The following is a 27565-nucleotide window of genomic DNA, read 5'->3' as shown; positions in this document are numbered from 1 at the left end:
ACATTCAGATCATCATTAGTAGTTCAAACCTAAAAGATATATTCCATACCCAATGTACATGACTTCCCTCCCATCAAGAAACAGCCTAAAAACACATAAAGTAGAGTTACACCTTCAAACTGTACATAAGGTTACTTGGGTGAACACTTAGTTTAACTACCAATAACAATCTATCTACAAATTTTCTTATGGTAACTAACAGGAAATACTATGATGAAGCCTCCATGATCAATTCTGCAGCTGATCCCATTGTACCAACCCCTCCAATGCTAAGCAAAGCAAGAGCAAGGTCCTGCTCATGCCATTGTCTCAAGCCTTTACTGAGCCTCTTTAACAACTCTGCATCCACTTCATACACCCAAGTTGGTGTACAACCTACCATCAGACTCACAAACCCCGACACATAGGCGTGCCAAGTAGACGGATCACAACCTAGTGATATCTTGCCATCCAGGACACTGGCTATGAATTCAACATGACGCCCAATGATTTTTGGACGTCGCTTTGATGCCATGGACAATGAGTCCACACCACTGGCAAAAGCCCCACACAGTACTGCAAAGTATGCAAGTGCATACCCTTTGAGCATTGGAACTAGATCACCCTTGTCACCTTCTTGATTAGAGCTGTTAACAGATAAGAACCAAGAGGGAAGAGTCTCTTTTATTAATGACTGCACCAGCCCTGATCCACCAGATAACCATAATAAAGAAGCACCAAGCAAGGCAGCTAGTTTCACCCTTGTCATTGTTGCAGCAAGCGACACATTTCCAAATTTCTTTCCATTTTTGGGTATCTTCAGTTTGTTCAACCGTTGTCTTGGAAGCTCATTGCATGCTATATCACTTATAGATTGCATCAAAAGTGAAACAATCTCTTCTCTCAAGAACATGATATCTCTGATGGATCTGTAAACTCGTAGATACAGAATACCTGGGGCAACTGGAGAAATACCACCATAGAAATGTGATCCAAATCCGTGACCGAGAAGTGCACCAATTCCACCATTGCTTGATATGGAGGAAGAGTTCAAACCAAGGGTGGCATTGAAGCAACTTTTGAGAAGCTGAATGACTGCATGGTTGTTATTAAGAAAGACAGTTCGAGATGCAGAGAAAACGAGGAAGTCACTCCACCTTTTTGCCTTTTGGGTCCACAAAGAAGCCACAATTGGCATGCAGGGCCAAGGGCAGCCAGCTGCAAGTGACTCCAGAGCAGGGCCTGCCAGATTGAGAAAACGCTGGGAGGCCTTATCAAGTTTATATGTTATAGTAAGGCTGACAAATGCAGCCAATGGCAGTGGAAGAATTGCTAGAGAGCTGCCGCCTGGGAAAACAAATTGGAATTCAATGATCAAGTACAAAAAGTTGAAGAAAAGATTCTGAGCCTAGACAATAAAGATGATTTCAGTTCTTACAGAATTCAGATATAATTAAGCATAAATTTCGCAAGAAGGAAATGACACATATACCTTTGTTAGCTTAAAAATGTTTTTCATGAATCTTTTGTCACTCTTGTTTTAGATATTCCCTTACTTCCAAAAAGAATGTTTGAGTTTGGAGTACCAGGAGTATCAGATTTAATTTTCAGCACAAATTCCGACATCAGTGTCTTGATCTTTTTTGAAATAAAATAAACATATTAAAAAACTGTTGAAAAAAATACAAGAAATAAATTTTTTTTAGTTACAACAACTATAAAAAGGTTACAAAAGTGTATTCCAAAGAAAATATTATGACTCCCCAAATTAGTAACTGTTTCATTCTTCTTGGAATAGAGGAAGCATTTAGCTTCAGACTTGGTCTATGTGTGGTTCAGAAGAAGATGAAGGAACATATGTGGCTTAATTCAATAGAGAGAATAACATTCTTAATCACTGTAAGTAACGGGGAAAAACCTGCAGCAAGGCTTGGAACATCTACACCAGTGGCTGCTAAAATTTTCTTGATCTGTTCCTCAACATTGGAGAGATTTGCAGCAGGACTTGGCCAATCAGTGCCATTCATAAAAACTGGTTTCCAAACACCACGAGTGACCTCAGCAGAGAAGTAGCTTACAATGGTTGCTAGCGATGCAGGAAGAAAATCAGCCAAATCTTTAAGACCTGAAATTGTGAATGTGTAACTATTTGATAATGTAGAACCATGATTTTAGAGTCTGTCTGAGAATTAAAGACATTGTCAAAGTGCCTGAAATTCCTAACCCTCGTACCCCTTGAAGTTATGCTTTAACACATAAATTATATACTCCCTCCGTTTCACAAAGAATGACCTAGTTTGACTTTGCACGGAGTTTAAGAAAATAAAGAAGACTTTTGAATCTTGTGGTCCTAAATTAAAGTTATGTCAAATGCACAAAATTGCCCTTTAATCTTGTGGCCTTAAACATGCCACGTGGAAAGCTGAAATTAAAATTTTACCAAAAAAAGAAAGAGGTCATTCTTTTTTAAACAGACTAAAAAAGAAAGGAGGTCAATCTTTTTGAAACGGAGAGAGTACATATTTACAGGGAAGCAACTATAATCAAATCCTAGAGATGTATGTTGTAAAAGTGCAAATAAGTTATAATTGCTAATTAGTTCAGTCTGAGATGTGCAAGTGGATGATCTTGGAGCTGCAGATTCTAAGGTTGAAATGATGTACTATAAAAGAGTCATCTATTACATGCATTGACTAACCTGTGCACAGTTCACGAGGAGAAAGTCTTCCATGGGCACATGCTGTTAGAGCAGCATCAACCACAAAAGGGACGGCTTCGAGGATGTCCCAAGCAGGTAATTTAGGCCTCAGAGAAGTATCATCACTTCCAGTTCCAGAAGAGCTACTACTTCCAGATGTTACGAAGATCAAACTCTGACTTCCCCCGCTAATCTTTTTGAACATCATATTGAGTAAAACATCAACCGTTTGACAGACAAGAGTCCCATTCACAAGACCACACATAGTTGAAGCTATACATGCCAAATGTTGCCTATACCAAACTCTCAATTTTGGAAATGAGTCTACAAATATTGGATTAGGAGATGAGGAACTTGCAACAGTAGCTAATCTCCTTCTATTGGGGTCCTTCAACATGTTTCCAGAAGACACAAGATGTGAATTCCTCACTAGTAGGAGGTATTCGGGAGTTAGTTGGCATCCCACAGGGGGCACATCTCCAACTCTATATTCAATAGGTGGATGGTTGAACCTCCATAATTTTAGAAGTAGAGCAAAGGCATTTGAAAACACAGCATGCACTGAAATGTCCTCTCCTGTTGTCAGTGTCCATGAGATATTGGGAGCACATGAACCAAATACCTCACATATTGTCATTGATGAAGCAGCAAGTTGTGGGACCTTGAAAAGCAGAAATCAATAGTCAGAAGTTTATAAGGCATGCAAAACTCAGAAATTACTCATGCCTCTTTTTCTCATTCAAATAAAAAATGGAGAGAAAATGAGTTCTCCCATTTAACCGGAAGTATTTACGGACATCTAAGACGTGTTAATGATAGAGTAGGATGCTGTGAAAATGTCTTACCTTTCACATTTACTTGAATACAACTTGACTGTAAGAAAATAATAAATGTTGTGACATATCCTCCCACAATCCAAAGAAATATTTAATAAATCTTTAAGTTCTTTCATTTCTTTGTTAAGTAAGACTTCAGATTAGCTAACTTGTTCTTTGACTTCAAGAATCTGTTGAGAAGAGAAATCTAAAATGTTCTCTTCTGAAAACTTTGAAGTTCTCCAATTCCTCGTTGGAATTTTCTCAAACTTACCAATTTTTTACAGCATTTTGTGGAACACAAAGAAAGTGTTAGGATTGCTATGTTTCAAAGGTTAAAAAAGAACAAAGTAAAGGGTGTAGCTGACACCTGCTTTTAGGCATCCCATTATGTCATGCTATACAGTGTCAGCATGATAATCTTTGAAAGTTCGTGCACGAAAACCTCGTTCAGAAGACTGTTCTAGTCCAAGACTTTGAGAGAGAAAGTGCACCATTGCTCTAATGCTCAATCTTATCTTAGAACTTTTGAAAGGAAAAAGTAACCAATCAAGCAAGTGATCTATCACAGAGAAAGAACTCAACTTGTTTCATATAATGAGCTGAGAGCATGGACTACATTTCCCAGATGAAAATGATATACTCTAATGGAGGCCAACAATTGAGATGAAGGCCATTTGCTTAAGAAAACTTGGTTCTTTTGTTTCTCTTGCAACTCTTATATAACCAATAAATACTAAATGGTAAGTTAGGTCTGGATGTTAGTGAAACCTATCAATTAGTTAGTGGTGTAACCCACGTCATCCTCAACAACAACAACATACCCAGTGTAGTCCCACAAAGTAGGGTCTGGGGAGGGTTCAAGGTAGAGTGTACGCAAACGTTACCCCTACCTCAGAGGTAGATAGACTGTTTCTGATAGACCCTCAGCTCAAGAAAAAACAGTCTAGAAAGAGTAGTAGTGTAACCATGCAAATGTATTAATCATTATTCATAGAAACTGTTTTCATCTTATATAAGAAACAATATCAAGCTTAACAAACATACCATGCCGTGAAGGGAGAAAATCTGAACACAGTCCACTGGTGCTATTCCAACGAGTAAGACATTTAACATTGGAGCATAGCCTATTAAGTGGCTATCTTTACCAGAATAGTCAGTAGGAACTGGAGGAGACAATAATCTGGTTATGAAATTGACGGTATGTTCCTGCATGATCATAACCAAAAGGACGAATCACATAATTTCTTCGCAAGAACAATTTAATGATATTTTTAGTAATGGGTATCAGGATCATAATGCTTTAAATGGAAGAATTTCCTTTCTCTTATATAGTTGACTCACAGATTTTCTGAAACAAATTATTTGCTTATTACCTGTATATTCCAACCACGAATTAGTGAGGCTCCACAAAGAATGGTAGCAGCAGCTATCTTCTCATCATCTGCTCCTTTGACCGCCATCTCGAAAATCTTCTCAAGCTCTGCTAAACTTCCATTAAATCCATGAGCTTAAATTAAGTTGCTTTACCCTTGGCTAAATCAATTAAAAAGAGCAACTGATATACCTGGCTTCAGGAAAGAAAAAAGCAACTGAAGACCAGGCTACCATCATGGAAAACTAGAATAGATTTTGACTACTATCTGTCTTTCTGCAGTTAGGAGTCATTGCCTAGGATAAGAGGACAACTATGTATAACTCTACCATCAGCCCTTTCCACAAATATACACAGCCAATTGTTGTTTCAGTATTGCAAGCTCTAATTGTTACAGAGTTTTGACGCTCAGATAAGTTACAACATAAACTTGGTTTTTCTTGAATTAATCACTCAAATTTGGACAATTTAGGGAACAAAATTGTCAAAGTAAAGCTATCCTAAGCATACCTTGAAGCTGGAGCAGAAACCAAAGCATTAATCATTGTGGGAGTCAACGGAGCCCCCTTCATGAATGATGACCAACCAGGCACTTGAGTTGGCATACTGTGTGGTAACTGGTTCATGCGTCCATTCACGTAACCGGGCCAAAAATAAGCAGAAGTGTCCAGCAAATTTCTGGCAATGCATGCCTCAACTATCAAGTGATGCAGGTTACCAGCTGCAAGGCCAAAGTTCAACTTTGATTAAAGTGATCAGACAACAACAGCATAATATAAATAAACAACAAATTCTGCAAGAAATGTTGGACCACCACAACATCCACTTCACTGGTGTCATTTTCACCTATTATTGACCTCTAGCCACATACAATAATAACATCTTTCTACATTATATCACCACATTAAAATGAAGGTTTCAAGAAAGTGAGCATTGTTAGGCATCTTGTTCACCGATAGAGACAATGTCAGATGGTAAACTTTTCAGCAAAATGATCTATCAAATAATGTTTAAACAATTGCCAAAAATCTTAGAAAATGCCTATTCTTGTACATCTAACACAACCTTTATCTTGGATCAACAGATCGGAAAGTGTATAATCTTCTACCAAACCATCAATGACTTCACAACATCAGTAGAAAATAGTGTACATATATATGCACATGATTATTGATATAGATGCCCCAATGAGGAGGTGTGAGAGGTTGGTATAGTGGATATAAGAGATGTAGAGGTAGGTTAAAGAAGTCTTGGGAAAGGTGATTAGACAGGATGTGGCATACCTGCAGCTTACCAAGGACATGACCCTAGACAGGAAGATATGGAGGTCAAGAATTAGGGTAAAAAGTTAGTAGACAGTTGAGCGTTGTCTAGTTCTCTTATCAGTATTGTTATTATTAATTTCCTACTATTTTATTCTCCGATTTTAGTATTACATGTTGTTTCCTTGTCTTCGGTTATCGTATTACTTGTTGCTACCTATGTTGCTCGGACTCTCCAAATATAATGTTGCACCCGTGTCGGATCATCCAAGAACGCATTGCTTTTGGAGGATCCGACACGCACCCGTTGGCATTTTTGAAGAGTACGAGTAACATAGGTTGCTACTTGTTCTCTTCTTAATTGTTTTTACCATGGCTTCTTCGCTAATATATGTTCTTTGAAATACTTGATTTTTAATATGATTACTCGAGTCGAGGGTCTATCGGAAACAACTTCTCCACCTTCATAAGGTAGGGGTAAGGCAGTGTACACACCACCCTCCCCAGACCCCACTTGTGGGATTACACTGGGTATGTTGTTGTTGTATATACACACATGATTATAGGCTCAAGTAGTGGTACAAAAAACCGAATCTGCAATAAATTTCCATTACATGTAAAGCATACTCTATACGCCCCCATGTCAGGCAAGCTAGAATTGTGATCATTACAAGTCTACCACCATTTCTTGGTCACAGCTATACATACACAGACTATATATTTTATATTATCATGTATAGGTCAAAGATTTCCAACAACATTTGTTCTCTATAATGATGTATATCATAACCTATCTTCTTGCCAATATTTGACTCTCCTCTTGCTTCTAATCTATACTAATGCAATTACTTTGAGTTATACCTCTTTATCAAAAAAATTACTTTGAGTTATACCTAAATTTGAAAGCTTATTTTTCCTCACAATTTTGACATATACTATTCTCTAGATCCTAAAACATGCATAAACTAGAAAAACCAAACCATTTCCCAAGCCTATAGTTAGAAACCCAGTAAACCCATCAATCCTGCCTCTCTGAATTTCTGTTACAGTTAACAAAGTAAAAGAAAAAAAGGGTAGAACACAGGGGTTTCATAGACTTTCAAGCTCCATTTAGCCACGTAAAAGAGAGGCTTACAACAGTTGGTTGGCATATCCTTCATGTTGATGCACTCAAAGTATGAAGTGTTGGCGCCTGATCTAAACATCATAGCTTTAGCAGCAGCCTGGTTGGCTGCAGTAGTGACTGCCTGAGGTGGAGTTAGCAAGCTTTGATAATCACCTAGATTCTGTAAACAAGAGACTACATCTCCACGCCGTGTGCCTTCAACCTGCTTTTTCATATGCCTGCCTATGCTAGATTCAATTTCATCACATGCTTCACTTTCCTCTTCCTCAATAAGATCGGCAATGACAAGTGTTATGATAGAGAACAACATGCACAAGCGAGTATCTAGGCGAGGTACAGGGCCCTCAATTGGATCCCTCTCCTAGACAATTGAAAACAACACTAATCAAAAACAAATAAAAAGTTTTTATACTACACATGAAATAAATCGTATAATCTTAGTATATTGAATGAAACGAATATTGTGCTCATGGTATGTAGTCATATTTCTCTCACTGCATACTTGCTTACTGCAATTGTTTAGGCAACACTTGACTCATCCACAAAAAACATGATAATAACAATATTGCTTAGGTAACCCTTGAAAACATCTTCTTTCATTCTGGGGGAGTTCAACACCAAGAGAAAACGAATAAGACATATCTTATGTCCTAAGACAAGCTTTGGTAATCTAGCGCTTCTACAATCAGGTTCACACTTGCCTTCTTCAAAAGTTGGTGAAGAGCTTATAGTATAATAAATAAATAGACAATAAGTGAATTAGGATTTAAGAAAATTAAGAAAGATCTATCATTGATAAATGGCCAAAGAGAAATGTTCTGCAAATGACTTTAGCTTCTCTGGAACTCCATAATCCATGTAAGGAACTCTATAGGAGCTATGCTACGGCATCAGATTCTCAAAAATTTGTAAAGATAAGGCACTTGGGCCTAACTAAAGCCCAAAAGCTAGTGCTTTCATGTAAACCAACCCTCCATTTGACAGAGATAATAAAAACATAGCAGACCTATGTACTTTCTTCCTAAAATGATTGAAACTCTGCTATCAACCTCATTCTCTTTATCGCCTAAATTTAGTCTACAGCTCTCTCATCTTGCTCTACCAAATAGTTTATTCAGATATGTTGCAGCACCATCATACAAAATACTCTTTATTTTTCCAAGATAAAGATGAAAATATTTAAAGAATCTATGAAAAGTTCTAGATGAATTTGTCACATGAAGCATACATGACAAATAAGGACAATAATGCACCACTACTTTGAAGCCCATAAAGTTTAGATTTGAAAATTAAGCTGGAGAAATGTAAATATGAGTACATTAAGCACAAACTAAATGCAAAAAAGTTTGCTAACCCTTTGAACAAGTCGTAGAGCTGCCATCCAAAGTCCTAAAAATGTCTCATGCCAAGTTGTAGCATTGATTGCTTGTAGGGACTTGACTAAGTCTGCACAAGTAAAGCACCACCTTCTATTAGACACATCAATAGTTAGTACAGTTTATCTATAATTCTATATTGACACAGAAAATGTGACATAAAAAGTGATTGCACCAGTAATAATTTCAATGGCGCTTGTAGCATTAACTTGTGAACCATCCATTGCATCTTCTAGGAAGAGATCTAGAGGAAGCCAAAGCGAAGAACGGCTACTCCCAAAACAAAGACCAGCACAAGTAGCTAGAGATCGTGAAGTGCTTCTGACATAATGTTCTTGTAAGGAATTTGCTTTGCTTAAATTGTGAGCATCTGATGCCAGCTGAAGAAGTGCCTTGGGTGATATTATGCTTGAACTTTGCAATGCTGATGAATTTCCAGCTAGTAATTGTATACGCTGAACAAAATCTCCCCAATGCACAGGCCTGACAGGTTTTGGAACAATATTAGTTGGATATTTCAATAAGAGTGAAACCACAGAAAGTCATTCCAAGGAAGTAGGAATAGATATGTTGCAGTCTCAACATGAAGCTTGAGCAGTCAAGGTACATATGATTTGAAACTATCATTAAAGAGACACATAGGTTAAACATGTGGCAGTTTCATTAAGGTACTATTGATTTCATTATTTTCCATGTAAGTGCATCCAAGGCCATGCTAACTCACAAAACTTGTAACTTGACGTGCAAAGCTAAAGCTAAACTGTTAAGTCTTTTCAACATAGACAAACATCAAATAAAACTTGAAACGATGCGTAGAATTCAGAAATAGATTGCGAAGAGAAAGTTCTGACATGTTTTGGCGAGCCAAGTAAAGAATCTTGGCAGTTACTTTGTTTTGTAAAAATTGCCCTATCAACTCAATTGCCAGAAGAGTATTCAAATTCTTCAACCGTTCTTTTTGTTCAATTCTCTCCATATCAGCTATGCAGCCATCTATCTCCATATCTTCAGGCTTAGTTGGCCATCTAGATTTCTTTTCTGGAGTAAGTTGGAGCAACCCTTCATCGTCCAATGATGCATCAAGTAATTGCCAAACAAGTGAGAAGATAATCTCAACAACAAGAACACCAGGTTCATCAGCATGCACACCAAATATCTCAGTAAAATGGAGGATGCTATCCAAGAAATTCACAATCCTGCATGTAGAACGTTATTTTGGAATCAGGTCAATTGAATGAATCAATTGTGGAATGCATTGTAATGATGGGAGAACACAATACAAAAGGCTTATGGAAGATTCTACCATAGAAGGTAAATTCAAAGTCACCTCAAGACCTAAATCCCTGACACACCCAAGAATCAACATTGCCCAATATACATACCATCTAGTTTGTGAAATGTAAGCAAATACAACTGGTTTAATCTACAATTTCAAAAAACAACAATCATTCTTTTCCCTGCTCTTGAAATATTCTTAATCTCTACAATAAAAGTTGTCTAGTTTTAATGATCTGTGAGAAGTCTCTGATATCATCTAGCATGCCTTATACTAACTTGCCTAGTCTTTCCTCTTAAGTAAACATTCTGAATCTTACCAAGCCAAAAGATCCCAAAGTAGTGGATTAGCATATGGAGCGAACGAGCCATAGGTTTTGGATGGCAAATACTAACATTAAAAAGAATGTGACACAAAGAGCCATTAACAGAACCACTCACTTCTGATAACTTTGCATGTTTACATGGATTTTAAGAGTGAATATATGTCTTCTCATGAGTTCCATGTAGAGCCTAAATGCCGCCGGCCTCAGATGCCGATTTTGGATTACCCTGTAAAAATTAAAGGCAAGTGAATGTAAGAGTTAAGATACAAACACACACAAACAAAAAGAGAAAACAAGAAGCTGGATTATGATGAAGATATCAAAAGTGCCTTGACGGCAACTCTACAATGCTAACAAAACATCATAAACACATATTTAAGGCCAAAATTTGTTTCTAAGTTGCATGTAAAGACATACTAAAAGATGAAAGATTAAAACAAGATATTTGGAACTGAAGCACCTGGACAAGTAAAAGATAAATACTGTAAAATGTCCATTAAAATCCCCATAAGTATTCATTTCATTTCAACTCGTGATCCACAGCAGAGAGGTGATTTGGAAGCTTGCACATAGTTTAAAACAACAACATAAAGGAAGCAAAAGGAAGCTGTAAACCAATTGCAAGCTCGTTATTGTTAATACTACACTCTGGAAAAGCTCAAAACATGGTTAAGTTACTTTCAGAACTTAAAGATCCAGACCAAAATAGTCAACAAGATTATGCCAAAGACCTAGGAAAATGATTTTTTCTTCAGTAGAAAGAGAGAACAAATAGAAATTTTGATACAAACTGACAAATAGTACATTACAATAATGAAGGCACACGTTTAAGCATCTAAATCCACATCAACTAAAGATTGCATTTTCCCCATTTTGTCATACATTAGATACACCTATGAATAACTAGAAGCAACACATAACACAAGTAGACAGACACAAGTTTACATTAACAACAGCAGGGCCAGAGGATTCAGGTAGGGACAAGGGGGTCATCAGAACCTTCCTTAGGGGGAAATTACACTGTTTTAACATGGTTTAAATTATTTTTTAGGTATATATAGTAGATGTTGAAACACCTTTGGCTTCTTTGTGTTTACTTTTCATATTTTGAACCCTTAATGAAAATCGTGGCTCCGACAACAGGACTCATCATCAAGCAAAGCTTCTCAATAACCTATATTGACCTTGCTACATTTGTTAAAACAGTGCATTTCTTCAAATAAACAACCCAAGAAAGCTAAAGATTCAATCTTTATAGATGCACTCAAGAATCAACAAATTGGGAACTAAAAGACAATAAAAACAACAAACCTGCTGGAAAGCAGAGGAAAAACAATGATGGGTGAGACAATCTTGAGAACCAAAGCCTTTTCCAAGAACTTCCATGCTGTAGGCAAATTGTTTTCCCAACAAATGTTAGATACCAAGAAATTGGCTAACTCAAAAGAGGGCAAAGACACCCCTGATGAACTAAGACATGAAGAAACTTGAATTGCCCACACCAATGGATCACCACCCTTTTCTTGGGCTACCTTAGTTATCTCCAAAACACTGTCCCAAAGATTACACTCCACAGATACCTCCATTATGACATCACTCTTTGCTCTACAACAAATTAAAAGGTTTTTTGAGATTTTCTTGAAACTCTACTTTGTAAGATAAGAAGCAGGTTTTGGCATGGCTATAGATAGGGGTTCTTGTTCTTCTTCTTTTTTCCCTTTTTTTTGGCTCTATTTTTGGTTAATAGACAAGTGGATAGAGTTAAAATATGTAGGTGAGATGTGGTTGGTTAGAAAATGTGAATGTCAAACTCAATGAAGTTGTTAAAAAATGAAGAATATTAGTTCAACATCCTCTCTTTTTTAATTGTATAGTATTGTTTACTCTCCCTTCTTTTTTAGTTGTCACAATAAAGGTTGGTATAATTCCTAAGAAAAAAATTAATTGTTAACGGCAAAGTTGAAAAAAGATAAGTAATTAATTCTCTTTTTGATTGTTTAAATTGATAATTATTTTAAAATAAGTATTTTTAGTATATGTGACAACTAAAAAGGAACGGAGCGAGTATTAAGTGAATCTCAATGTATGATATTTATCAAATTATCAAGAAATTAATTATTTGATAGATGATTTAAGCTCCCGTCTAACGATAGATTTTGAAAGTAGATTTGTTTTTTTAAAAAAAATAGTTTGTAATGGAATATGGCCGACTTTGAAAAATTATTTCCACTCTTTTTCTTAATATCAACTAAATATACAATTATATATTATTTAACTGTATAAATATATTTTACGCTACATCAATGCACAAAACTTAAATTTTTGTATGGATTTTTGAAGGTGAAAGTGACCTAATGTCATTTTAGTTGTTTTTAGTGTGTATAAAATGGGCATTATCAATCTTATCTCAGTGTCTGATTCAATGTACATTTTAGGATCTAGATTAAGATGTGAAAGAGCCTTTTCAACTATCACAAAATACAAATTAGTAATTGTAATAAAAGTGTTTTAATTGTATTTATTACCAGGTGCAGAATTAAAAGATATTTATATATGCTACTAAATTTGATGTTGATCATTCTCAAGTTGTTTTCTTTAGTTAAAATAGACAAAATATTTGAGCAAGATGCTCTTATTGGTGCATGGTGTAAGAAGAGATATTGTTTTTATTAAATCGATTAAATAAATTGATTTAAAAATCGAAAAAGCGAAGAAAAATTAAATCGAACTGGATCGATAAATTATATACATACTTCTTATAATTATATATACATGATGTACTGCAAAATAATGCAACACTAATAAAAAAAGAGTAAGATATGATGTGTCTTTTATTTGTGTGGCAATATAATATCGATAGCTTATGCATTGTTCAGTAAGTTCTTGTTGTTTAGTATATTGGATTAGCTAACAATATAAGCAAAAAGTTAAACATAATTGAATTCTAGTATAAGAAGTATAAAGTCTAAAATGACACTTATTTTCCCTTTGAATAAATTTGTTTTTTTTTCTTTCTTTTTTTTAATGAATCATTTTTTTTTATTTCTGTGTATGATTAATAATCGTATAACTAAAACAAATCAAATCAAAATCGAAATCAATAACAATCTAATCAATAAATGTATATTATATTATATTTAATTTGATTTTACTAATTTAAAATCTGAATAAATTAATATGATATTCACCATTCATAAAGAACCTCTACTTGTCAATGGATCTAAATGCAACCTCCCCCATATGGATAAAAGAGTAGTTAGTTAAGTTAAAACTAAAGAAGATTAATTTAAAGATTTATTACCAGCATCTTTTAGTTGCTAATCCAAACACATGACTAGCCAAAAATCAAATATAATGCAAATAAACATTTAAAGTTGTCTTCTTCTTCCTTTTGATTTATGACAAATTAAGAAGAAAAGTGAAAGAGCAAAAAACAGGAAAAAGTCATAGATTTGTGCACTATATATGTAGTGCACCAAATCCCATGGCCCACTCCACAGAAATCTGACAGAAAACTAGGTATGTATTAAACAAGTAGTAGCTAGTAACCAATATGAGTTAGTGGTTTATTGGTGAGACTCGGACTTATGTATATATTTAGGGGTGTAAGTGCACTCGTTAACTTCTAAAAAATCATGTATAGTGGTAGAAACTAAATATAATTAGCAGTGGCTCATGAAAAGCTTTCTACCACTGGTACATGTTTAAGCACACAGCCATGCGACCAGGGTTCTATCCCAAGTAGAACTTCTTTTTTTAGCTTAATATTGGTGCATTCGAAAATTTTAATTTTTGGATTTGCCTCTGATTTTCCACTTAATTAGATGTTTAGAGTTTGAACCCTGAATATGAAATTTTATTGGAAGTGTCACTTCCAAATAAATCCCGTAATACACTATTTAGATTTAATCAAAACTTTAAACAGCGTGTGAAAAAAAAAAAGTAACAGCTAGGAACAATGTCTAATTATAAATGGAATAAGTACTATTTAAACCATAATGATAACCAATCACTTGTTGACTAGTAATTTTAACATTCTTAGGTTAATAGTAAAAATTGTATCGATGTCACATGATTAAAACAGATAAATTATGCATAACAGACCTACCCGTTTTCGAATCTCCTATTATATAAGGGCATCTCCAACCCAATCCTCTATTTTATTCTCCAAATATAGAGTTCTCTATTTTTTCAGACAACCAATTTCAACTCAATTCTCTATTTTACTCTCTAAAAAGGAATTTTTTTCTCTCTCCTCAATATTATATTATTATTTCTATTTCATTCTTATTTTCTTATTTCATAATATAAATTCTTTATTTCTTTTTTCCCAAATAATTACTTTATATAATTTTTAATGTGCTATGAAATTATATTTTATTCTAAATTTTTAAATAACATAAATTGCAAGAAAATATAATATAATACATAAATTAGGGGACAAATTCAAATAAAAGTGACATACAATTACATAAACACTCAATTTTCAAAATTATTACGTTGCTCCCATAAATGCTCTATTAATGCACTACGGAGTTCAAAATGAACATTTTTGTCCTTAATTTTTTTTATGTCTAGCTAAAAATTGTTCAAACTGGAGATTTTCATCTGCCACCATTTCTATAGTTGGAGTTAGAGCCTCTACGTCATCTTGAATTGGTGCATTGAGATCACATTCGTCCTCAATTATCATGTTGTGCAGTATAATACATGTAGTCATTGTATCATGTAGTACTTCCTTTCTCCAAAAACGTGACGGTCCTGCAATAATTGCAAAACGTGATTACAAAACTCTGAATGCACGTTCAACATCTTTTCGGCACAATTCTTGTTTCATCGCGAAATATTTCTTCTTTTGGGAATGAGGATCACAAATAGTTTGAATTATTATAGACCATTTAGGATATATACCATCGGCTAAGTAATAACCCATATCGTATTTTTTTCGTTGAATAACATAATGGGCAGGAGGCTTAATACCGCTAGCAAGATTGAAAAATAAATGTGATGACTCTAAAACATTAATATCGTTATTGGTGCCAGGCAAACCAAAATAAGCATGTCATATCCAAAGGTCATAATCAGCAAAAACTTCAAGAATAATTGTTGGTGATCCACTACGACCTGCGTATTGCCCAGCCTATGCCGTTGGACAATTTTTCCATTTCCAGTGCATGCAATCTAGACTACCTAACATTCCTAGGAAACCACGTTGCTCACCAATGTGTAGAAGCCTCACAACATCGTTAGGTGTTGGTGATCTCAAATATCGCTCACCAAAAACCTCTACAGTAGAAACTATTAGTGATCCAAATGTTCGTGATTACCGGCAACGAGAACAACAACGAATACTTGAAAAAAGAAATCGACAATCACAATCGTAGTCACAACCGCAATCGCAACCACAATCACAACAATTCTCGGAATCATATCCTAATTTTTTTCCGAATAGTGCTAAATCTGGAAACGACCTACCGGGTTTCTAAATTATTGTTGTGATCAATTAATTATTATGTTATGTATTGTATTTTATCTTGTATTTAAATTATTATGTTATGTATTATATTGTATTGTTATCTTGTATTTACATTATTATGTTACGTATTGTATTGTTATCGTGTATTTAAATTATCATATCATGTATTGTATTTTAAAATTAATTTTTTTCATCTTGCCATTTTAATTTTGCGTATTCTTTATAATGAAAATTAATAATAAAATAAATTTTTATTATTCACGAAAATTAGAAAAAAAATTAAAATACTATTAATTTGAAATTAAAATAGTATATATTAAATAATATTTTTTAAAAATATTATATTACATTTAAAAAAGAATTATGAATATTAGATATTTAATTAATGGAATTATATGTAAAATAATATGTTAATTAGAAAGTAATAGAAATAATAATAAAATAATGAAAAAGTGAAATAGAGAGTGTGAATAGTAGTTCTCCAAATTTGGAGAGCTACTATTCAATTCTCTAAATTTGAAGAATAGAGGTTGATTTGGAGGTGGGTTGGAGTGCCCATTCTCTATTTTACTCTCCAAATATAGAGAATGGAGAGTAAAATAGAGGTGGATTGGAGATGGTCTAACTAAAGCTTAATGTATCGTGTCTATTTAATTCTTACTGTCTTATAGCTAGATATTCAGGAGCGAAGCTAATCGCCTGCATGTGAATTTAGTTGAACTTAGTAAATTTTATTTGAATTGTATATTTTTATTAATATATTTATTAAATAAATAAAAGTATTAAAATTTAAAATTAATTAAAATTATTATAAAATTCAAAATTCAAAATTCAAAATTCATAAAGTTAAAATGACGCGTGAACTATAATTAACTTTGTTTCTCACCAACTTTGCTCTCTCTTGCATTGATTCCTTACAAAAAAATCATTTGGACATAAAAATAAAATTATATAAATTTGATAGTGGTTTGGAGTAGGTAGAGAAGATGACATGGTGACATCCCTATCAAAGTTTGGCCGGCTAGTGATCATGTTGCTTTAGGTATGAAAACCCTACTTTTCCATCCCCACTTTCTTTTCCTAATGAGGGCAAATATGGATATACTTTCTCTGTTTCAAAATAATTTTCGTATATCACTTTTCGAGAATTAATTTGTCTAACTTATAAGTTTAATTTGACATTTTAAAATTTGAATTTAGATATTCAAAAACTAAATCGAAAATACTATAAATTATAATTTTTTTCTTATTATTTGACTCTGAAAAAGATAATAATGACAAGTGAAAAGGAACGGAGGAAGTAATATACTGTATGCATTAGAAACTATTTTAGAACATATTTGCCAAGTTCCAAAGCTTACTTCTTTCTTTCTCTTTTACTCTATTTCACTTTTTTTTTTTTTTTTCAAAAAAGTTGGTGTTTTTGGTAGTTTGTTGTTTAGTGTTTTTCTCAAAAATAGAAGCTATGTTTTGGCTTCTAAGTTGAAATTTAAGAAAAGGTTGAAAGTAAAAAGACCATCAATTATGCAGTTTGATATTTTGTTTAGGAAGTCATTATAGTTTGCACATGCTAAGTGTTAGAGTAATCATAATCATAATCATAAGATAAGCTTAGATGGAGATGTTTAACTTTAATATTCACAAATAATTAAGTTGGACTTCTCATGTGTTGTTAGATTTTTTTTTTTTTTTGGCTTTGTTGTTAATTAATTGAATTTGTTAATTAGATGTTGGATTGACTTAATTTAATGTTTATGAAATAGGGTTTGTTTAGGACAACTAACAACTGGATATGTCAGAAATATGGTGTTATGTCACCCTAAAATATAAAGATAAAAAGGTAAACAAACAATAATCTGTTATTGTGTCTTTGTCTCAAAGAGATTAGGAATTCATTTCAACAAATAAGTGTCTTTTATCTCTCTATGTCTGTACTTTAGTGTATAATTTTCTGGTTAAAAAAGGAGGGTAGCTTCAAAGTTGAAACACTCCATGTGGGGCCATATCTTGATCCTATACACCCCCTCCCCCAACCAAAATCCTTCTACCAAGATTATCATTTTTGGTCACATGAATAATGTAAATAATTTTCATACTTACTTTCTTTCTAGATTTACGTGACATTTTTTTTTAGTCGATTTCAAAATAATATCATATTTATGATTTATTTTAGATCATAACGTTTTCATTTTTTTCTTAAATTTCGTGTTAAATCAAACAATATCACATAAATTAATAAACAAAGGGAGTGTATGCATGTCAAGATAATCTGACTAACTCATCGTTCAAAAATTACATTATGTAGCTAGAGTAAAAATATTTTTTCTATATATATTACATATTGACACTCTTTGATTTCTACACGATTTACTTCTTTATAGTTTGACACCCCTTAGTCAAAGTTCTGGCTCTGCCACTGCCCCGCCCCCACCCCCACCCACTCTCTATACATATTATATATTTTTTTGGAAAATAATGGTTGGTGGGAGGGATGATTCTTGCATTATCTCAAATCACCAACTCTTTTTTATTTTTGTTTTTTAAATTTTTGTAGCATGTGGAGTGTGCACAAGTGATGATTCAGACTGTTGACAAGTGGGATGAAGCATGGAACTATTTTCCTTTCTTTCTGAAATATATCTTCAGAAGATAATGATGGATCATGGATGTGCAAATATAGTGGCAAAGTTGTGGACCAGAATGGCATTTCTCATAGGATGTGGTCTTGTGGCAACCAAGTCTTTTTACATTTCTCCTAAAATGATTTACAAGTGACACTCGCACACGATTTAAGAATAGATCTACATCACCTTTTTAAAACTCCATAACCAATCAAACAGTGTCACGCATGGAATAAAATAAAGTAGTGTTTATTCAATTATTTTTCTCGGCTAGGATTTGAATCTTGATCTTTAAGATTTGTACTTACTTCATTGATTATTAAGTCATGGACTCATGGTTGCCCTTGTGGTAGGTCACCTTAAAGCTTCAAAAAATCTAAACACATTGTTACAATGATGTGACATAAAACACCTTCCACTGTAAAAAATGTGAATACACAAAACAAATAGTACCCCACTGTACTAGCTAAAGTTTCAAAAATGGAAACCACACTGATATGTGAATAGTCTATAGCACAATCAATCACACTACGGTTAAAATGAAGGGAAAAAACAAAATTCCATGTCACTTCCCCTGACCCATATCTTGTCTGAAGGAAAGGAATACTTATGATGATATGGATAAAAAGCAATAACTAAAAGTGGACATGAAGTGAAAACAAATGATGATTAAACCAATCCACCTAAAGATGATTTTCAATACCTTTACCCCTACTTGGCAACAAGTGTATGGCCAATTAGTTTCACATAGTTTTCAAAGTCTACTCAATACTCATTCACTACCAAAATCATCATGTTTGACAAATACACCTACTTTTTCTTCACATGAAGGCAATCAATTGCTCTTCTAAAAGTGATCAGAAAAAGGTATGGACTATTAACAGTATGATCTTTAATGAATAATACCACAAAAAAAAATGCCATCTTTCAGCATCAAGGTGATGCTAGAGAAAAATAACTCTAGAAGTCTTCATCCAGTTTGAACTCAAAATTCTTGCCATTATCTTGCAAGCTTGACATCACAGAAGCCTTCTGATAGTCACCAACTCTTCTCTCAAAGAAGTTGGCTTTGCCCCTGCACAGTCATTGTCCAAATTAGAAACTATAAACATCCTATCAAATTATATCATGAAGGAAATAGTACTAGCCCTTAGGGTTAAGTTTCAAGTGGCAAAGGTCAAGGGACTTGGGACTGAGGTCACAGGTTCGAGACCTATGACATGTGAACTGAGTCTGGTATTTAAATGGAGAAAGGTAGAGGGATGGGCCCATTATCCCTGAGCTTTGAAGGCTGCTGTTGACGCTAAGGTTGGCCACAAATGGATTTCTCGGTCATAAAAAAAAAAAACGAGTCCATAGGCCCCAGTAAAGAAGGTGGGCGTCCAGATAATCATATTTAGTTAAAACATCAATTTGCTTAATCACTTTACGGATCCTATCTAAATTTTTCCAGCCACTACATGTATAGTATACTTATAAAGATGATGCATAATTTCTGCAAAACAGAATCAGAACCAACTGTATGCAATGACACTTACTGAAGAGAAATAAGTTCCATCCAATCAAAAGGGTTTTCAACATTATACTTCTTGTCGTATCCTAAGGCAACCTGAAGTAAAGATTAACAAACTTGTTAGTTCACAGAAAGAGATAAATTACATCCATCCTCAAACAAAAAGTGTGAAGTGATTTAGTACCAGGAGGTGATCAGCAACAAACTTTATGTACCGACTCATTAGTTCTGCATTCATGCCAATCAATGCACAGGGAAGGGCATCACAGACAAATTCAGTTTCAATTTCAACAGCTTCATGCACAATTTGATGAACCTTTTGCCTAGCCAATTGATTTCGCATAATACTGGACAACAGAGATTAGTTAAATCACATCAGGTTATGTCCATCAAGCCATTCCCTCCCACTATTACTGAGAAGAGAGAAAGAAAAGAGAGAGGATTTGTGGGGGATGGGTAATGTGTATTAGTTGAAACACTTCTACCTAAGTAGATAATGACATCTTGACATATTCTACCTATATAGAAGGCAAGCAAAGTCACGGTGGAGACCCTCATCCCTAGAAATGAGCTCATTTGAGTAAGCCAATCCTGGCATCAACCCTCTCTTTTTCAGCCAAAAGATAGCACAAAAGCTGTGAACAAAATAAGTTACAGCATGTAATGTTAATCTTCAATACTACTAGTAAGAAACAGATATAATCAGTCTTAGTGGAATCGTGCAGACTAAATAATATGAGTTAGCAGCATACCTTCCTGAAAAGAAAATTCCTTCAACACATGCAAAAGCTACGAGCCTCTCAGCAAATGAGCTGGAACTGCACGAAGAAAGTAAAAGATGCACAGTTAATAAGGCCGATGTTGATCAGCATCATCAATTCTAGATTTTTAAAGATTGAAATGGCATATAGCAGTGTCATTTTTGCATAAGCATAGCTTCAGAAGCTGAAAGTCTAAATAATATAAATCTATCAAACAACCTCCCAACAAAATCAAGGAAAATAATAAAGAAAGCAGCAAATACGGCTATTGGCTCAGTAGAACTATTAACAAGAAGTATTTCAGTCATTAGTTCATATAAATACTACAAATGAAAGATGAGCATTGCTTGGGAATGAAGGCGAAACAATGGTACCATGTCCTAAGTAGTTTTTTTCCCTTTTGATAAGGTACTATGTCCCAGATAGTTAAGAAAAATTAATTGTTTCTCATATTGCTAACTTATATTGAGGGTCTTTAAGTATTTTCATTAAGTGCAGCAATGTTACAACCATGCATAGCAAAAGATGAACCGTTACCTCTGTATCCAATTCAAAGCCCACTTGGCCTTTTTTGAGACACAAGGAATGCTGTCAATTGCATTAAAAAGTTTATTTTTCTGCCTTGAGTCCTTGATAAAAGCCTCCAGAAGCAAGCTGTACATCTCTATAAGTGGAGAAGCTCTAATCAGACATCAAAAGAGTACATACCACGAACCCCTTACTTATGTTAGAGGATAAAAAAGTTACTAAGACAAGGAAAAAACATGTTGACCACACACACATAGTTAGAAAGCTCTACCCGAGTGAATATTTTCCATTGCAATTTGAAAACCATAAAATGCGCGTGCCTGCAGAAAGAAGAATGATTTGTCTGTAAAATAAAACCATCTTACAGAAACTGTATAGGCAAAACACCTAAAATATTGCTTCCTACCCTCCAAACATTACCTATTATCAGACGATTTTTGAAGGGTAGAGGGGCGGGCCCATTATCCACCGAGTTTATAAGGCTGTGATTGGTCCAAAGGGCGGGTCATAGACGGATTTCTCGGTTATCAAAATAAATAAATAAAAAATTCCATAATAAGGAATTCTAAATATTGGAGAAAATGCATCTATAGCTGTCTGACAATCAAAATCACTCGCATATTATGGGCAATTACTCGGATCAGCCAGTGATATTGATATGCATTAATCAAGGGACAAGAACAATAAGCAGATTAATACAAATACCCTCTTTCCCAATAACACCAAGTTTTCAGGTTTAACTGAATGTGATATCCCCTATAATTTTTTTAGGCGCTGAAGGTCATCTTTCTGTATGGTGCATCAACTATCCTATTTCATTTCAGTTAGTGAGAAGTGGAAGAGCTAGCAGTGGAGAACCAACCAAAACATTTCTGAAGTGTTATTCCTACAATATTAGATCTTTATTCAAAACACAACTGACTAATAATACCATGTGTTATTCATATAATTATTCGTGAGTACTAAACTGTAAAGTTCATGAAAAACAAGGACACTGAGATAAAGGAAACCTTTTGAAACAGACAATTATTCAACATGGAGGAGCATTACTCTGATCTTTTTTAATTTAAGATTAGAGATATGCAGAAGAGCTCAGCCAACTCACCTCTTGAATTTGCACATCATTCAGAAACCTAGCAGCCAAATTTTCCAAAACAATTCCATCTGATGCAGCAAAAAATGCCAAAACATGACTGAGGAAGTGCTTTTCAGATTCAGATAAGGCTTCCCAATGCTGAATATCCAGAGAGAGGTCAACCTCCTCAACTGTACCACATATATTGGAGAGAGAAGAGGCAGATGTTAGATCAGTACATGGTACAGCTACAGAAGAAGCCAAATGTATAAATATGCAGTAATAAGCAAACTATTTATCAGCAGAAGACACATTGATGATAGACCACACCACTGCCATCTAGTAATTAGCAAGCAGAATACAAGCTTTAAAACTAATGCAAAGGATGAGATAACAATCCAGTGAAGTTCCGAAAAGCTACAGAAGTAACTTAAAGCAACATTTACCACTTCACAAGCAACAACATGAACTTCTAGCATGACTAGTTTCAAAATGAAAAAGTAAATTAAAAAAATTAGGCAAAATTGATCTCCCTAAATATCAGAGCAAAATTCCCCTTGATTGATTCAATTGCCTACCGTCATTCCTAGTTTTATCCATTACGGTTACATTTAATTTTGCCAACCAAGAAAATGCATAATCCGTCACTGGAGAGGCGGGCCAGAATTACAACTTTTGTGCTCATAACGAGTCAAATATCATTTAGTCTGGAAAGTTAAACCACTTCTTCAGCAGAACATGAGGATCAGTTCTGGAAATTTCAAAGCAATCAACTCTGGACCTCTGAAGAAAATAGAAATCCCTTACACCCAAACTGAAAAGTCTTGCCACTTCTTCAGCTATACCCCCTCACAGCCTTCTTGAAGGACATTAATATACATAAGCATGTGTATTTTTATTCCTGATATTAGGATGGTTCGGAGAGTCAGAGGTCTAGCTTTTCAACAAGACTATGGCAAGTTTTATTGGTCCAGGCCCCCCTTTTACATCAAACATAAAAAGTGGGAAACAGAGAGCTAATTCTTAACACATTCAACAACAAAAATGCAACAGAATTGAACAAACAGTGGATTGCTCGGGCCTTTGCAAAAGAATAAACATCAATTCCATTACAAGGTGGGGAATTTGATTTTCCCCATCGACCTATTTGCAGAACTCAATTGTTCTTGTTTTAAAAAAAAATCTATATTTCCATTCTATTTACTGGAAAATATACATCTACAGGAATTAGCTTATCAACTCACCGAACAATACTATAAGACCATACATCCTGCCTATAATTGTACAGGCTCCCAAAGCAATAACATATTTTGGTTCAGGCATTTCTCTTATAATCTCAATAAATAGGGGTTCATCACGCTTATAATTGCCTTTGTCTTCTCTTAGATGGAGGGATGGTACTATTGAGGTGTTTATGTGACACATTTTCTACATCATGTTACCACTTAGCTGTATTTTAACAATAACTAGCTATTCCCCGGATTTTCTTAGCTTGCCAAACTTCTCTTCTTCACCTATTTCATTTGAACGTCTTATTTGATCCTATTTGTCTTCTTAATTCTTTAGAGAATCTGAACCATTTGCAAGGACATCATATTCTCTCGAACGAATGTCCTCAAGGCTTTATTAAAACGGTAAGAAGGTACAATGTGGGATGTACGATAAGTGCATTCACAAGTTCGAAGCCTACCAAAGAATAAGGCTCAGTAGTTAAGTGCAAGGAGGGTAGAGGGGCAGGACCATACTCCCCATAGTGAACCTTTGCGCCAACTGAGGCTGGACCACCACCTATATCACGGGATTTCTAGGTTATCAAAAGCTCTCTCAAATGAATTCTACACTCTTTGCTTGCGAGCTACACTTGGGTCATTCAGCAGTAGACTCTAGGTGTGTAACTAACTTCTAATAGTCAATGCTTTCACCAACTTCTAAATCAGGCATATAAATTTCCAAAAAAGCATCAACAATTAGGGTCTGGAGCAGACAGTCCCACCACAGAAAAGGTTGCCAACATCCTACATATTGTCCTGCTTCCGGCGCCCAAAAATAGCTTTAAACCCTTAACACTGCCGAAAAAACAGATATAACAAAATCTTTCTTCCGGAAAGAGCAAGCACTCATGTAAAGTAGCAAACATTAGAAGAAAAATTCATCATAAGCAAATAAGTGACTTGAAGAAGTAAATAAACATAATTTGCTAATTAAACTCAAATGACAGACAATTAAAGGAAACTTTACAGGAAAAAAAAGAACTCTAAACTTCAAGAAACTCCTAAAAAAGAAGCAAACTTTAGGAAGGAAAAAAAACCCCACCATAAACAAATAAGTGTAATGAAACTCTAAATAAACACAATTTGCATAGCCAAATAAAAATATAAATGAATAATGTCAAATTTTAAAGAAAAACTCTGAACTATAGATTAAACTCATAAAAGCAGCAAACAGTAAAGATGAAACACATCATAAGAAAACAACATAGAATCATAGATTAAAAGCAGCAGATTTCAGTGGAAAAAAGCCTATCATTAACGATAAGTGACACGAAGGTGTGTTTGGTATGGAGGAAAGCATTTTCCAAAAAAGTTTTCTACTTTTCCCATGTTTGGAAAATATTTTTCAGGGAAAACAAGTTCCTTAAAAATGAGGAAAATGACTTCCTAACAAAAGTAGGGAAAACAAGTTGCATAAGTGACATTCTAAATTTATTGTCTCCTCCCACCCACCCAATCTCCCCAACCCCAACCCCCACTCCCCATATCATCCTACGTCCATAGTGTTTTGCTAGATAACATATAAATGCCCTTGGGATAATATTTTCTTGCTTACCTACCAAACACTAGAAAATAAATAAGAAACCCACTTGTTTTCCAAGAAAACATTTTCTAGTAAATCATTTTTAATGAGAACATTTTCCTTCATACCAAACACATCAAAAAATTCACAATTCACATGCCCAACTCAGAATATAGATGAATAATGCAACGAAATTTCAACACTGACAATGAAAAACATGGGAAAACAAATAAAGGAACAATTTTTTTGAAAAAATATTGGAACTTCAAATATACACATTATCAGCAGAGGAACCATTTAAGCAGAGCAAACTTTACAGGAAAAAGTCACCAACTCATCATAAACAAACAAATAGGTGTAAGTGACATGAACAACTAAACAAACACAAATTTGCATAATCAATTCAGTTAAATACAAATAATTCAACCAAATTCCAACATTAACAAACACACACAAAAGGGGAAACAAACAACACAATACCATCCAAGAAAACCATATAAAGCAACAAACTTAGCAGGAAAACAAAACACATGATGAACAAATAAGTAACACAATTTTGCATAACTAACTCATGAAAAAAGCAAGGACAAAAAATATAGGGATTACCAGCCCAGAAACTGGCTACTGCTTTCTTGTACATTTCCCAAAGTTGTGGGTATCTAATAGGAAAGGTGCAGTATTTTTGGGATTGTTCTTTCAAGATGGGTTCCTCTTCTTCTTCTTGCAACACACTTTCTGTTCCATTTTTCAAAGAACCCATTTTTTTCCAACTTCCCCTCTTACTCTTATCCAAATTTCGTATCTTTACCACTCTTTTACGATAAACTAAACAAGTTTAAATGTGAAATTTAAAGGTTTTTTCTTGGCTTATGAAGAAAAAAAAAACCCTACAAAACCCTCCCGCAATATTTTATAAATCGACAGGTTTTGGTAGTTACTTCAAATACTGTCCGCAGATATTAAAATTTTATGGGATTCTATAACATGCGCTCAATTTTAATAGGGACTCTACCATCTATGCTCAATTCTAATTAGAATTTTAGGAGGCTACTCACCCTACGGTAGTTCATACATATATAATGAATATTATTAAAAAGGCCAAACACATATACAATCCCTTAAACTTGTCCTCATTTTTTATTTTGACACTCTAATTTAGCCTTATTCCATTTTAACCTTTAAACTCCATTTTTTCTGTATCATTTAAACACTAATACTATTTTTATGATTTCTTTATTTTTATATATATTCTTCAATTGCAACTTCTTATTTTAAATCGACATGTGTCAATTAATTTTAGTTTAAAAAAATAAAAATTAACAAAAAATAATTCTTTTTAAAAAATAATAATTTCTTTTTAAGAGTTTTATGTATTTTTGTGTGAAAAATACGCGACAAAATTGTGTTGGTTTTCTTTCTTAAAAATCACCGACAATCTAACAAAGTCAATCGAGTTTTAACATTTTTTAGTAGTGTTATTAGCAATGAATAAGAGTCTCTTTTACTTGTATTGAAGATGAGTTTTTTTATTCGTATTGATTTATATTAAAAATAAAAAGTGAGTATTTGCGTTAAATTTAGATAGCCTAGATCATAAGAAAAAATAAATAAGTAGTGTTATTTAATTTAATTGAATGTTTAAGAAAGAAGATCAAAAAACTTTCGTCAATATACTTTCATGCAAAAATACAGAGAAATCTCAAAAAATAATATTATTGTTTGAAAAAAATTATGTTCGTCATTTTTTAAAATAAGAAATTGCAATTGAAGAACATAATAAATAAGAAATCATAAAAATTAGTATTAGTGTTTAAATGGTACAAAAAAATGGAGTTTAAGGGTTAAAATGAAACAAGGCTAAGTTGGAGTGCCAAAATGAAAAATGAGGGCAAGTTTGAGGGGTTGTTTATGTGTTTGGCCTATTAAAAAACATTTTAAATATTTCATAAATTCATGAATATTTATCAAATTCAAATCATCTTAGTTTGATTAATACGACCAATAGTTCAGGCATATATTATGAATATTATTAAAAGACATCTCAAATATCTCATAAATTCATGAATATTCATCAAATTCAAATCATTTTTTTTTTTTTTTTTTTTGTCTTTTTTTACGACCATGGATAAATATGAGAGAAGAATCAAGGAGAATTGTACCCCGTATTGATTAATCAATAAAATATTCTTGTTTCTTCATTTTTTTTATGATTTCAATTTATTTTTTGTCACTTTAAAATTTGTTGTAAACGACTATGTTTTTTTCCCGTAAATTCTTCCTTTTTATTATGTGGAATATCATGTTCTCTCGATGTATCCATTCGTTATGCCATAAAATTGTTGCCTACTCCGTCGTTTGAAGAGTTCGAAATTTAAATGATGTGTGAAAAAAAAAATTGAAATAATTTGTAAAATTAAAGTTTAATTAAAAGCACTATTTCATCTGCTTAAACGGCTTCATTGTAACGTCCGTTAACAATTAGGAATTCTTAAAATTAGGGCATACCCCATTTTTGCCCTAGTTCATCTTGTTTTTTCTTAAATTTTCTCTCGTTTTTTATATTGTT

The 27565-nt window shown here is 33.8% G+C and overlaps 2 protein-coding genes across 2 annotated transcripts; both read right to left on the bottom strand.

The window, feature by feature from the left end:
* Positions 1-19: 19 nt before the first annotated feature.
* Positions 20-11917, bottom strand: LOC125823631 (mediator of RNA polymerase II transcription subunit 33A). The gene is made up of 12 exons (XM_049502976.1): positions 11544-11917; positions 10348-10458; positions 9483-9827; positions 8807-9114; positions 8610-8701; positions 7265-7616; positions 5378-5588; positions 4869-4983; positions 4540-4701; positions 2678-3338; positions 1898-2104; positions 20-1326 (listed from the first exon to the last, which is right to left on the bottom strand). The coding sequence occupies exons 1-12, from the start codon at positions 11816-11818 to the stop codon at positions 209-211; spliced, it is 3957 nt and encodes a 1318-aa protein (XP_049358933.1). The 5' UTR covers positions 11819-11917; the 3' UTR covers positions 20-208.
* Positions 11918-18984: 7067 nt separating this feature from the next.
* LOC125823669 (ribonucleoside-diphosphate reductase small chain A) lies at positions 18985-25884 on the bottom strand. Its single transcript, XM_049503026.1, has 9 exons — positions 25606-25884; positions 22237-22397; positions 21403-21451; positions 21141-21267; positions 20595-20660; positions 20361-20477; positions 20027-20189; positions 19868-19938; positions 18985-19404 (listed from the first exon to the last, which is right to left on the bottom strand). Exons 1-9 carry the CDS (start codon positions 25757-25759, stop codon positions 19290-19292), a joined length of 1023 nt encoding a protein of 340 aa, XP_049358983.1. The 5' UTR covers positions 25760-25884; the 3' UTR covers positions 18985-19289.
* Positions 25885-27565: the final 1681 nt, after the last annotated feature.

This window comes from Solanum verrucosum, unplaced genomic scaffold (assembly GCF_900185275.1).
Source record: "Solanum verrucosum unplaced genomic scaffold, falcon-dt-bn FXZP01000093.1, whole genome shotgun sequence".
Taxonomy (NCBI): Eukaryota; Viridiplantae; Streptophyta; class Magnoliopsida; order Solanales; family Solanaceae; genus Solanum; species Solanum verrucosum.
The sequence above is the reverse complement of the archived record's forward strand: the minus strand, read 5'-3'. Positions and strand labels throughout refer to the sequence as shown.